General features: G+C 33.6%; 1 protein-coding gene across 3 annotated transcripts in view; it reads left to right on the top strand.

Annotated features, from left to right (window-relative positions):
- PPP4R3B (protein phosphatase 4 regulatory subunit 3B) overlaps positions 1–14664 on the top strand; it is a 63121-nt gene that overhangs the window by 38579 nt on the left and 9878 nt on the right. For all 3 annotated transcript variants that reach the window (XR_013441816.1, XR_013441815.1, XM_036069886.2), the window contains exons 8-13: positions 3048–3179; positions 4517–4619; positions 6940–6981; positions 8535–8693; positions 11995–12164; positions 14508–14647. Coding sequence is in view for 1 of the 3 variants with exons in the window: in XM_036069886.2 (XP_035925779.1) it covers positions 3048–3179; positions 4517–4619; positions 6940–6981; positions 8535–8693; positions 11995–12164; positions 14508–14647 (746 nt within the window). In the remaining 2 variants the exon portion in view is untranslated. The remainder of the gene's footprint in view (positions 1–3047; positions 3180–4516; positions 4620–6939; positions 6982–8534; positions 8694–11994; positions 12165–14507; positions 14648–14664) is intronic.

Genomic DNA, 14664 nt, shown 5'->3' on the forward strand with positions numbered 1-14664 from the left:
AAGCTTTTGTGTTTTATTTTAAAGCACTTTCCTGGAGGTTCCACTTAGCAATTTCTACTTGGATTTCTTTGGCCAAAAGTAGGTTACCCTTAGCAGTGAAGGATGCTGGGAAATTGCATTTTAGCTGAGTACATTGCCTCTGAACAAAATTTGGGCTCTGCTAGCAAAACAAAGAAAATAGAGACTAAGTTGGCATCTTGTAGTATCAGCCACACAGTCCCCCTCTCTAGCTACCTAACTTTCATACATATTTTTCTTTGCTCACTCACCTTTCCCTCAAGGGAGATAAATCAAGTTTCCATTCAGTTTTGTATCCAGTGCCACATCCAGAATATTTGAGTATTAGGTAGTCCTTTTCAAGTCCAGATAAGACTCCTAGTGTTTCAGTGACCTATAAATAAAAAGATAATTTATCTGCCCCCAACATCACAATGAAACTGCTTTTGTTTGGGAAAAGGGAGAGCATACATATAGCAATCATTCATTCATAACTATGATGCACTGTTTCATCAAATATTTGTTGAATAGCAGTAGCTTGGACTCTTTGTCCCGAGAGGTCCTTGATTAACGAAACCAGCTGTCTCTAAAGAATTCCCCCTTGCCTATTTTTTTCCAAAGCCTTTCTTCCCTCAGGATATTATCAGCTGTGGCCACATCTGAGTTGGGCAATAGAAGATCCCTCTCCTCCAAGGCTCTATATAATCTTCATAGTCTGCTTTCTGTTGGTGTGAGTTCTCTGGCCCAGTGGTGGTCTTAAAGATTGAAGAGTCATGGACCTTTGTTTATTTTAAAACTTTCTTGACAATTAAGCTTCCTCAACTGTTTAGTAGGCTTCCAAACTATTTGCTTCTTAAGGACTTTAAAGATCTTACCCAGGCATAATCTCTTTTCTTTTTTAAGATTTATTTACTTATTAGAGCACATGCCCGAGCTGTGGGAGGGGCCAAAGGAGAGGGAGAGAATCAAGCAGACTCCCCACTGAGCGCAGAGCCCAACTGGGGGGCTCAGTCTCACAACCCTGAAATCATGACCTGAGCCGAAACCAAGAGTCGGACGTTCAACTGACTGAGCCATCCAGGTGCCCCATGTTCAAGCATAATCTTTGAACCTAGAGATATCAATTTATCTACTGACCTCTGTGCCCTTCCTATCTGAAGCCTGGGGAATCTTAAAATGTTCTAAAGAATAGCATTCGATGGTGCATATACCTCTCTCTGGCAGGGAAGTCTTACAGGCCTTTGAGAAAGGCAGTTCTTTTCTTACCTCTTTCACCATGAAGTATATAAATCAGCTTTTTTCAGTTCCACAAGTCACTAAATTATGGGACTGAGTTTGGCATTGATACTGATGGAAGCAGGGTTTATGAGAAACTGCCTGTAAGACAAGACCAGAGCAAAAAGTTTGAAGACTATATTGAAATGACATTTCAGTGTATGAGCTATACCTTAAGTATTTCTTGCCACTCTGATTTTATTTAGATGTAACCTAAATTCATCATTTATTTTTTTGTGTGCCTAGTTTTAAATGAATGAACTTATGAAAGATGATTATATATAATTCAGCAAATTATCTGAGGCCCTAATTAACTGGTAGAATGTAAGTAGTACACGTTGACATAAATGTAAAGTAAATGCCATAGCACTGATCTGAAGAAAGTTTATTGGCTGACACCTTTTTGCAATATCTTAATATTTTACATGAGTTAAGCTTTGCTGATCATGCCAGAATAAAAAAGAGCAGCAGATTAATGTGGAATCTACCTTTTTCTTCTAATTGAAATGAGGCTTGGGTCTGGATTTATTAATTAGCTCTGTGAATTTTATTTCATAATTCGTAATTCCTCTTTGAAGAGATTTTATTCTGTTTCTAATGCCATGACAGAATTGATTCATTGGTGTTCAAATTTTGAAACATGGTAGGGGTGAGAGTTCTAATTTTAAGCAGCTAAGTCACTGTGACATGCTTTTGTTGGTTCTTAATGGAATTGAAGAACACAAACAACTTTACAGGGAAATATTTTTGAAAACCACAGTATGTTAAGTTTAGAGGGGCTAGCACAACAAAATAATAACAAAAAGTGCTTTATACTGGGGGCACCTGGGTGGCTTAGTCGGTTCTGTCTGCCTTCTGCTCAGGTCATGATCCCTGGGTCCTGGGATCGAGTACCTCATCGGGCTCCCTGCTTAACGGGGAGTCTGCTCCCCCTGCTCGTGCAAGTGCACACTTTCTCTCTCTCTCTGACAAATAAGTAAATAAAATCTTTTTTTTAAGTGCTTTATACTGAAGATTTATTTTTATTACTTTACAGAATTCTCCCAATTTAAGAAATTTATCTTCATTCCATGCAGTTCCCTTATTTCATCTCCTTCAGTTACTACCTTTCTTCCCCCAACAATAAACATATTCTCAAATCACCAGAGTTGATGTCAAAACTTTTTTCTTTGACATGAGCAATCACTTTGTACTGTACTTCAGTTTCCAAGATTTCTTAAAAATACAGGCAAAAGGCAAATTTTGTATCTGCAAGCTGCTTTGTAGTTTCTTAGTTAAGACCCAAAAGCATGCAACCTAATGCAAATCTCTGTGGCATTAGATTATTATGTAACACGGTGTGCACCCACTTGCCTCCTGTGGAGAGTTGTATGCTGGGTTTTCTCACTTTTTTGCTAGAAAGGATTTTCTCATTTGAAGCTCAGATAATCTGTGTTTTAGGGTCAGATGATGTGTGATCTTCCTTATTCAGTCAACTTCTAAATTCTTATCTGAGGCTGAAACCTAGAATGAGAATCTGTTAGAATCTCCAGTGAACAAGAATCACTGGTAAATGATTTTGTTTTCCACTTCCCTACATTAATGTTGCAGCTGTAGGGTGCTCTGCTTTTTTTAGTGGGCTTTTTCACTCTAGTGTGTTTGTTTATAGAACTTTGAAAAATACTAGAAACATGAAAATTTAAGTTCATTTATTCTTTGGTTCTGATTTTGTTCTTTCAGCTGGTATATTTGTCTTATATCCAAACCAGTTCTAATGGAAATGCATTCTCTTTCAGGATATCCTTCTCATTAATGTAGTGATTGAACAAATGATCTGTGATACTGATCCTGAGCTAGGAGGTGCTGTTCAGTTAATGGGACTTCTTCGTACTCTAATTGATCCAGAGAACATGCTGGCTACAACTAATGTAAGAAATTATTCTGAGATAAAAATGTTTTGGTCTAGTCAGTTTTAGAGGATTTAATATATAATAAATTATGTATAAATATATAAATTATATGTAAATATAAAATCTTTTTAAATTTGTACAATTATTTATTTATTTATTTTAAAGATTATTTTTATTTATTTGACAGAGAGAGACACAGCGAGAGAGGGAACACAAGCAGGGGGAGCGGGAGAGGGAGAAGCAGGCTTCCCGTGGGGCAGGGAGTCCGATGCAGGGCTCGATCCCAGGACCCTGGGATCATGACCTGAACTGAAGGCAGATGCTTAACGACTGAGCCACCCAGGCGCCCCGTAAATTTGTACAATTTTTTAAAATAATAAATACTTGAGTATTTGTACACTTCGTATCCAAGTAGCTGTGGTGTTCCTGTAGCAGTTTATTTGTGGCAAAACACAAGATTGTAATCTGTGAAAATCTTAGTAAAAAGTGTTAGCATTTCTATTTATGGCCCTTGGCCTCATTCTGTTAACTTCTTAAAAATTAATACACAACAGGATGCATATATGTAACACTGCTGAAATGTAAACAGTAAAAATGACTAAGATGGTAAATTTTATAAAGTTACATGTTCTTTAATCATAATGAAAAAAATTAATACGTACTGAATGATCTCAACTGCATAGTAGGAGAAGTCATTCAGAAAGACTTATAGAAGTATTCCAAAATATTAATAATTGTTGTCTCAAAATGCTGGGATACTTTTTCTTTATAAACTCTCTCATATTTAAAGAAGAATATGTATGTTGTTTTTAAATCATTACTTGTTTCTTCGAGACCATTGTATAAAAAATAGTGGCCAAAAAAAGGGACTGTTTTCCGAATTTCCAAATAATAAATTTTTAAAATTTAAAAAATAGATCTAAATTCTGTCCTGTTTCAGATGACTTGATAAATCAATCTGGTGTTTTTTCATATTTGACTATGCTATGAATGGAGTTTCAGATTTGAATATGCGTGGATATGAACTTTCAAATTTTCAGCAGTTAAGTTGCTCCTCTCACATTGCTTGATAGATTCTTCATTGCATTTCAGGTCACAAGCATATTAGAAAAAAAGTTCTTCTGAATAATTTTCTTCAGAAAAATTTTTTATATCTTGTTTTCATTTTAATTTAGTAATATGAAATAGACTTGATTTTTCAGTTCTGCAGAAATACAATTAAGGTGAATATAACTAGTTTTTTGGTGCTTTTATGATATCTTGAAGTATCTGGTGTATATGACCTGCATTAATTCTTAAAGATATTTTATTAATTAAAAGATAATAAAATATTTTTTTAATTCTGTATGTTTCAGAAAACTGAAAAAAGTGAATTTCTAAATTTCTTCTACAACCATTGTATGCATGTTCTCACAGCACCGCTTTTGACCAATACTTCAGAAGACAAGTGTGAAAAGGGTAGGGTGTCTTACTTACCTGCTTATGATTTCCATTTTTAAAGAGTGAAATAAGTAGTATAATAGGCTGTCTACTCAGTGCTTTATTTGACAGGGAAATTACTACTGAAAAATTTAAACTGCGGTATAAAATCATGATTTCCCTTTTTCCAGAGGGACTATGTTAGAGAATGATACAGAAAATGTAGCAAAAAGTATTACACCTTGAGGAAGAGAAATATAAACACTTTAACAGAAGGGGATTATTCTCAAAGCTGTTAATTACCTAGAGGGGGTAAGAGTAAACAGTATATTACCTACATTAGAAAATCCAAGGGAACCATCATTTTGGAGAATAATTTGGCAATATAGTACAAGCTCTTTAATTTCACAACATAAGGATCAGAAGTTGATGGGTTAATCAAAAAAGTTGGTTAAAGCAGAGAACAGTTTAAAAAAATAAACTCTGTAAACATTCTAAATGTTGACTCATTTGCTGATATTTTGTATAAGGGCAAGCCTTTTTTTTTTTTAATGTATTTTTTTATTGTATTTCCATGTCATCTTTCATGCATAAACTACAGTCATAATTCATCAGCTCCAACTTCTGGTTTTACTGATTTTCTAGACTGTATTCAACTTAGCCATAGATACTACATTTTTATGATATTTCATCAGTCTGTGATGTTTAAAGTATGTAATCATACTGCCAAAAATAATTAGTGTAAACAAAGGACTTTTTGATAAGCATAAAACTCAACTGGTGAAATGAGAAATGGGCAGGATGGGGGGGGGAGTGTTGGTTAATCTGATGAGTCATTTTAAAAGGGAGTCAATTAAAGAGAATGCTTACTAAACTAATTAAGTTGTAAAAATGGGCACACCTTACATAATACCATCAATTCAATTTCCGAGTATATCCTAGGGAACATTTATGCATATGCATGACAGGTATAAGAATGTATAAGAAAATAAAGAACATGTGATATATTTGTACAATGGAATACTATATAGCAGTTAAAACAACTGAATTTTAATCTGTCAACTAACTAGTTCTTGAAAATATAAAGTTGGGTAAAAAAGCATTTGGCAGAATGTTTTCATACAGAATGGTTTCATTTTTATAAATTAAAATAAATGCATTTTTAATCTTTAAAATAAAACACTTGCAGTGTACAGAAATATTTAGATAATTATGTAACAGATACCCATATATTTCCTGTTGACTTTATCAAAACTAACTTGCCCTATCTTTTTTTCAAATATTTTTGAAAAGAAAATACAGATATTGTTAGTTTCCTGTGCACCGCTTCACATTCTCACTTCACCCCCATCTCTCAAGGAATGCTGAATTTGAAGTTTATCACCCCATGTCTGTTTATATTATTATGACAAGTGTAATGTATTATTTTTCATATTTCCAAGCTTGATATGAATTGATTTCTGTTGTACACATTATTCTGCATTTTTTTTGCCCTTACTCAATGCGTTTTTAAAATCTATCCGTATTGATACCTGGAGTTCTTATTTATTTTTATATCTTGCATAATATTCTCTATTAGTATGTTATAATTTAGCCATCCTGCTTCTAATGTACATTTAAGTTTCTAGTTTTTGCTGTTACACACAATGCTGCAATAGACATTTGTATTTTTCCCTATGCAAATGTGCTCTGAAATATGTGCCTAAAATTCAGAACTTACAATGTCCTACTTATTTTTTTAAAACTTCAAGGCATAAATTATCATTGTTAACGTGTTATTCTGGAGTTTAAGAAATTCCTATATATAGAGAGACATATCCTAATTGTTGGGGGATGACTAAGAAATAAAAGAAAATGTGCCTTCTCTGGTTGTAACCTCACTTTTTTATCACAATATTTATTGTCTTTTAACAATTCCTCATCTGCACCAAATTCTGTAAAGGATTGCAGATACAGGTATAATATTTGACTGAAACAACTATTTTTTTAATTGAAGTTTAGTTGACACACAATGCTAACTTCAGTGGACAGCATAGTAGTTCGACAAGTCTATACATTAAGCTCTGCTCACCACAAGTGTAGCTACCATCTGTCACCCTATAATGCTGTTACAGTACCACTGACTATATGCCCTATGCTGTACCTTTTATCCCTGTGACCATACATTCCATAACTGGAATCCTGTGTCTCCCTTCATCCATTTTGCCCATTCCTTCACCCCCCTCACAACTAATTCTTAATGGTTATTATGCAGGTAAAATGAGATTATGACCAAAGACATCCTTTGTATGTTGTAAAGGACTAGGAAAATGTGAAATAATTATTACTGAAGTAACTGACTTTAACTTTTTTTTATTAGATAATATAGTTGGATCTAACAAAAACAGCACGATTTGCCCTGGTAAGTATAAATTTTTATTTTATGAACTAATATAAATTGTAAGCTTTTTTTGCTCAGAGTATAATGCATTTATTTATACAAGGCTAGGAAAGGCATATTTTTTTTTTAAATTTACCTTTTTCCTCTGTTGTAAAGAAAAACATTTCATTTTCTCTAATATAAAAAATGGAAAACTGGTTGGAATTTTGTTTTTGTTTTTTACTGTAAATTTAGAGCTAGTTTTCTGATTTTTTTTTTGAAAAGACATCTGAAAGTTGAGGATTTTAGTTCATTATTTTTGAAACCTAGTAACTAAGGCCAGTTAGGAACTAGTGTTAGTGTTCGTGACAGCATTATGCTTAGGTATTATTTATGAATCTGAGTGTAAGCACTGTTGCTTCTACTTGGAACATGCATACCAGGTATGGGCCTGGGAATATAGAAAATGTGCTCTGTGCACCTAGCATCCTGTCTTTTCTACCAGGTTCATCAATGGTCTAGGAGAGCCAGTTTCAAATGAGGAGACTGACATTCAGAGATTGGATTAGTTAGAGATATAATGATTAGTTTCATGTCCTAATTTGAGAAAGTGAAAACAAGACATTTAATTAAGACTGTAGATCATTGTTACAAAATCTTTTGTGAATAAAATTAGGGAACTGAGGGATTAAGAGAGTTTATTTTTTTTAATGGTGAGGAACTAGTTCAAATAAATACCAGAACTATATTTTGTATTTTTAATGGGTTTTCTGTTATCAAAAGAATGCTGATTTATTCCCGATAGCATCAGAGTTCCACAAAATATTCATGTGTGTAATCTTCTTGAAAAATAAAATAGTTGGACTAGATTTATTCTGTAAAGCTGTGATTCCAAAATTTCCTCACAGTTTAATATTTCTTGCCTAAAACTTTTAATAGATGTCAGTAATTATTGACAGAAGCCCTTTGACATACATTCAATTTTGATGTTCAGGAACCAATTTGAAGTCATTTCATTAATGTATACACGAAGGCCTCTTGAGGGAAGAAAAGGTGGTTTATTTTAGTAGGCCTTTCATGGGTATTACACTTTGATGTTAAAAAGGTTATTGTTAAAAAATCTCAATGTAATATTTTTCTCTTTATATTCAAATAGCCAAAAATGTCCTTTCCGGGAAATTTTGTTGTACAATGTTAGGCAAAAAGCTTGAGGTATTTACTCTTTACTGTGGACCCTTTAATAGGTTCATTAATATTAATAATGAAAGCAGCACATACTAAGGAAATATTACTAAGAAGATCTCAGTGCAGTGAGGGTTTTCTTACCATGTTTGTAGATTTTTATTTAGGCTTTTTTCCCTCTTAACACTAATAAATATTTTATACAAGAGCCTTAGAAAGTATCCATTTAATCAGTAAAACTGAATAGTATTGCAGAGTCTGCTAATGAAAAAGTAAAAATCTGTAGCTTTAATTGATATAAAATGAGGGAGAAATACAATTTTACTTTTGCTCTAAAATATGGGACATAAACTTTATTCTCTTTATTTAGGTGAATTACAATATTTATTTTCATGTGATGACTTTCTTTGTAGATAATTATCAAACAGCACAGCTGCTTGCCTTAATTTTAGAACTACTCACATTTTGTGTGGAACATCACACATATCACATAAAAAACTATATTATGAACAAGGACTTGCTAAGAAGAGTCTTGGTCTTGATGAATTCAAAGCACACTTTCCTGGCCTTGTGTAAGTAACAATTTAAAAAGAACATTCTTGTAAAGTATTTTAAGGAACAGTCGATAGAGATAAAACCTGAAGTTACCCATGTGAATTGATTTATTTTTTAGCAGTATATATGCTATCAAAGAGATGATTATGAGAAGTACTAATCTTTTGTTTTCTTTTATTTAAAGGGCAAGAGGAATAGGTCATGGTGCTTCCCACCCACATATTACTCACATTTAGATTGAATTAGTTTAACTGTTGTGATAAAATACCACGTACGATGACGACATTTCACTAATAGAACAAGTCCTGCTGTCTTTCACATCTGCTTCATCAAACTGTCATTTATAGTGACTTTTTTTATACCTTTGAGATATGGGCCTTCAAACGTTTTTGTGTAATTTGGGTTATTTATTGAACTTGTAAAATAACTTATGAGTAGTCCCCCTCAGTATACCACTTGGACCAACAATGATCAAACTTAAATGCCAGTAGTTGCGTCAGTGTTGATTTTTGGCAAACTGTTAAGTTTCCTTTCCTCTTCATAATTTTACCTGCAAATAGAGATAAAGTAACCTCCTTCACCCTCCAAATAAAAAGAGCTTTGTGTGTTTTTTCTGAGCATAAAAATTACGGTTAAAATTGAAACATTTAACATATAGAGAAAAGATTAATCTCCCAGCTCCTTCTTTTATTTTTAAGGCCTTAAAAGTAGCTACCATTAACTCTGTGCACAATTTTTCCTACTCCTTTTTCCACAGCCGTACAAATTTATATAAAAATTCACACACTTTACAGGTTTTTTTGTTTTATTTTTATAAAAACAGGATCATATTAACATGTTTCTCAGCTTTTTAGTATTACTCTAGGTGATCGAATATGGTCTCAACTAAATTTTTTTACTAAATGTAGCTGAGTAACACTTGGTGGAGTGGCTCTTCCACAATTTATTCTGCTGTTCTGTAGTGCACAGATAATGGATTGTTCGGGTATTTTGCCCCTCCAAATAACACTGTAGTAAATAGTTTAGTATATAAATCTTTTAAGTACTGGTTTCTTTATTTCCATAGTATGGATTCCCAATAATGATAATGCCAGGACAAAATGTTTATATAGTTTTAATGTATCCTTTTAAATTTGAGTTTCACATACAGCCTCCAGATTACTTTCCCAAAAGATTGAAGCACTTGACACTCTTGCAGCACTGTGTTACTGATTCCTAAAATGTTATGAAGAGGATGATGGAAAATGTGGTATTCCATTTATGTTTTAATTTACATTTTCCTTGGCAGTATATTTCCCTGTTTTAGGGCTTTTGAATTTTATCTGTTGTGAATTGCCTATTATCTTTTTCTTAGAGCTCTTTTTATATTAGAGATATTAATTTATCACATTTTTGGGAAAAAATGTCACAGTCTCATTTGTCTTTTGCATTTGCCTTTATAGTATTTTTTAAATATATAACAGTTTTAAGATTCTCTATGATGAAAAATATGTCTCTTTTCCTTTTATGAGTTTTGGGGTTTTTGTCTTGCTTAGGAACATCTCCTATGTCCTAAGATTATACAAATAAAATACTCTCCTCAATTTACTTCTAATATTTTTATTATTTCATTTTTTACTTATATATGTAATACATTTGAAGTTTGTTTTTATATGTGGTTTGGAGGGTCTTGCTTTGTTTTCTTCCAGATGGAGAGCAAGTTGTGCCAATCCCCTTATTAAATAAACTATATTTTTCTTACTGAATTAAAATTTCTCTGGTTATATGGTAAATTGACATATATATCTTGTGTCTTGTTTCTGAACTATTATTTCTATTTCTAATTTATTGTTTTATTAGATGAGATAAATAGGAAACTTTATTCTTAGGCCACTATAGCCTCTATCTTGTAAAGTTTAATATATGCTAAGTCCCTGCTCGCTTTTCCTTTTCATAATTTTCTTGGTTCTTGGACATTTGTTCTTCTATAATAACTTAAAAACAATTTTATCCAGTTCATCATGACTAGATTATGTTAGATTTTTATATTAATTTTGGAAGGATTGATGTTCTCATGATAGGTATTCCTATCTGGCTTTCTGTAAATAGTTCTTTTGGATGACTGCAGAGTAGTCCTATTTGTGTGGATATATCATAATTGAACAAATCTCTAGTATTTAAATGTTTACATTGCTTCAAGATTTCCATCATTATAAGTAGTGCAGTTGTAACTATATCATATCATTCACCCATTCACCAGCAGTGTATTAGAGTACCTACTTGCGCACATACTCAGTCTTTTTAATCTTAAATAACTATTTCTTGTCCTGCTACAAAAAGAGGTGATGTTGTAAGCCTAGCACTTCTCTTCACACTTGTTTTTGGTTTTTTTGGTTTTTTTCTTCACACTTGTTTAGTGTTACAGTTATCATACATTTATACCTTATGTGGCCTATTTCAGTTCTATTCTCAGATAATATTTGGAACCTCTTTTGACAGGCACAACTTCTTTTAATGACTTGCCTCTGAATAGCGGGTTGAAATGGGAGACATTTCTTTTCAGTATTTAAAATATGAAAAGCCATATTATACTGCTTGTTACTCTATTGTTCTTTTACAAATACAGTCTGATCTGCCACAGTTCATGTTTACCAAAGGCAAAAGAGCTCATAAGCAATTGGTAAAAAAGGACTAAGACGTATAGGGTTAAAATATATATGTTATAATATATAGGTAGTGTCGGTTCACAGATGATTTTTCCAAGGCAAAGAGACCTGAAATAGTGGGAGTGGAACTATAGCCTTCCTCAGAAAAAGTAAAAGACCTTCAGCTCTCCTGTTAAGCTGGCAGCAGGAACCCCTTTGGCTTTATTTTCAGAAAATCAAAAAGAAGTACCTCCCTCCAGAGCTCTCCCCACAGAGAGGGGGGCAGCCTTGGGCAGGTTGCAGCACTCCTGTGCCCACCTTCACGACAGACAGCCCTGCACTGGTTCTGAGCTGCCACCACTACGTCTGCATGTCTGCCTGCGCTGCTCTGAGTACTGCCAGCATTGGCACTTGCTGGTTACTGTGGGGGTTTTTAATCTTTACACCATGGAGCTACCTGCCTGGGTACTTCATCTCCCAAGTACCAGTTATTGGGGGTTTTTTGCTAGCTCTGGCTACATGAGTTACACAGATTTGAGTGGTCTTTCCCTAACTCTGTTTTTCCTCAATACCCAATTATTTTTAGTGCACAGTTTTTATTTTAGAATATATACATTGCTTTATGTAAAAATACCTGTATAATAATTGTTGTTAATGAGATTATCAATTTGTTCCCTGTATTATTTTTAATTAGGTGCTCTTCGTTTTATGAGGCGGATAATTGGCCTTAAAGATGAATTTTATAATCGTTACATTACGAAGGGAAATCTTTTTGAGCCAGTTATAAATGCTCTTCTGGATAATGGAACTCGGTACAATCTGTTGAATTCAGCTGTTATTGAGTTATTTGAATTTATAAGAGTGGTAAGTTTATGCTAAAGGATTCTTAGTAAAATAAAATAATTATATGTTTAGTGATGTTAATATTTTAAATTGTGAAATATAGCATAGTGTTTTAACCCATGTTTACTCTGTATTATTCTCAGTTCCATTTTTATTGGCCAGATGTTTCAGGATTGTATTTGGCATATGTAGACATTTTGGTCAAGTATATGCCATTCTTGAGATATCTATGATCTTTGTAGGGGTAGTGATAAGTAGGAAGGTTGAAAATAATTACTTTGGTAAACTGAATAGAAGATGCATAAAAGGTAGGCTATTATCATGGAATTTTAAGTTGAAGAGACCAGGAAATTAGGCGGACCACTCCAGCTGCCTTATTTTATAGATGAGGGGCTTCAGACACCCAAAGTAAGTGATTTATTCTAGAGCGTCCATTTGGTTAGGAGCACAGTCAGAGCTTGAAGATAGGTCGTAGCTCAGTTTTGGGCAACAGAAGATCTGTCATAAAAAGATCTGGAGAGGGCGCCTGGGTGGCTCGGTTGGGCGACTGCCTTCGGCTCAGGTCATGATCCTGGAGTCCCGGGATCGAGTCCGACATCGGGCTCCCTGCTCAGCGCAGGGTCTGCTTCTCCCTCTGATCCTCTTCCCTCTCGTGCTCTCTGTCTCTCATTCTCTCTCTCTCAAATAAATAAATTTAAAAAAAAATCTTTAAAAAAAAAAAGATCTGGAGAGAACTCCATGTGAACAACACGGTTAAGATAGGTAACTGTAGAACCAGTACAATAAATTTACCCTCTCCCACACACTAAAATCATTCCACCAGGGAAAATGGCTACATGGTTAGAATTTGAAAAAAAAGAAAGTAAAGCTAGAAATTCATTCTCTAGTTTTGGCTGTTAAAAATCAGATTTCTGCTCATGACATGCTGTTCTCATGTAAAGATTATTTGGCTGACTGGATTACTTTTCTAGTAGTAGTCACTTGGCAAGAGTATGGCTTTCAAAAGGATGAAAAGAATAGAAGTATTGTCTTTAGCCTTAGAAAAGAGGGAACATAGTTAACTACCTTACCAAGTATATGAACCCTGTTTCACAATGCAGTGTTCTAATGAACCAGAGATTGACTTTTCTATTTTTTTTTTCCTTAAAATTTTTGGTGAGAAACTGATAAAATGAGTTGTAGGGTTCATAACCCCATTCCTATGATTGAATTTGTTTTTCAGAAAATAATTTTGAGTGGTCGATAAATGTACATTGAATCCCAAAACTTAACTCATCTTTTTTTCTTTTTTTTTTTTAAGATTTATTTATTTGAGAGAGGGAATACAAGTGGGGGCAGGGGCAGAGCAAGAGAATCTCAAGCAGACTCCCTGCTGTTGATCTCAGGACCCCAAGATCATGACCTGAGCCAAAACCAAGAGTCACCCAGGCGCCCCAAAACTTAACTCATCTATTTGTTCAGTATACAGCACAGAACCGTTTTACCTGGGTTTCTAATGTTTCTTCTTTGCGTATTATTTAATTGAGATTTCCAGAGAAACTAGTTTAAAGACTTAAAATCCTCAAAAGAAGCAGATTATGGTGTATCTTTTAAAGAAGTGGCATGTATATTTCTTATTAATATTAAATTCCTGAATCACAACTTCAGTTATTATTAATAATGAGCGTACTTCGCACCCAGGCGTTTGCAATGATTATTTAGAATGGTTCATTTAGAATTTAAAAGAATTTAGAAGTTACTACTGTCAGTTTGTTTCACAAAAATTATACCATTGGAAGACTGTGGAAATAGGTGGAATTCAAGTTAATAGTTTATCAGATCTGTATATGTAATACAGTCAAAGGAGTCTGTGTTTATTATTTAGGTAATTACGGCTTATCCCATTTTGATACCAGTTAAGTAAGGAGTCATTAAGTAGCACCTAATATTTGTTAAAAATGTAATTTCAGCATCTGCCTTCTAACTAGCTCTGTGCTCTTCATCAGGTCATCCAACCTCTCAGATCTTCAATATTCCTTTTCTGTAAAATGGGGGTAATAAAACCTATTTCATAGACTTGTTAGGAGGATCAAGTGAAACTATATGTCAAAGCGCTTTTTAAATTGTAAAGTGCTATGTAGATGCAAAAAATAAACAAGACATAAACTAAATCTAGTTACTTTCAAATGTTTTGTAGCCCCCCAAAAGGGCTCCTTTTTTATTCCAAGTTTTCTCTGGAGGCCTGGCTCATGTGTAAAGAAACTAGGACATTTATTTTTGTAATGGGATTTTGAAAAACCTTTTTTGATCAGCTTTGGAACTATAAAAAAGTTCTTCTAACAGTCATTGAATTATATTTGAATTGTAAATTTTGTCCTTAAACAGGAAGATATCAAGTCTCTTACTGCACATATAGTTGAAAACTTTTATAAAGCACTTGAATCAATTGAATATGTTCAGACATTCAAAGGATTGAAGACTAAATATGAGCAAGAAAAAGACAGACAAAATCAGAAACTGAACAGGTATTGTTTAAATATAT

Source organism: Halichoerus grypus, chromosome 10, assembly GCF_964656455.1.
Source record: "Halichoerus grypus chromosome 10, mHalGry1.hap1.1, whole genome shotgun sequence".
Classification (NCBI taxonomy): Eukaryota; Metazoa; Chordata; class Mammalia; order Carnivora; family Phocidae; genus Halichoerus; species Halichoerus grypus.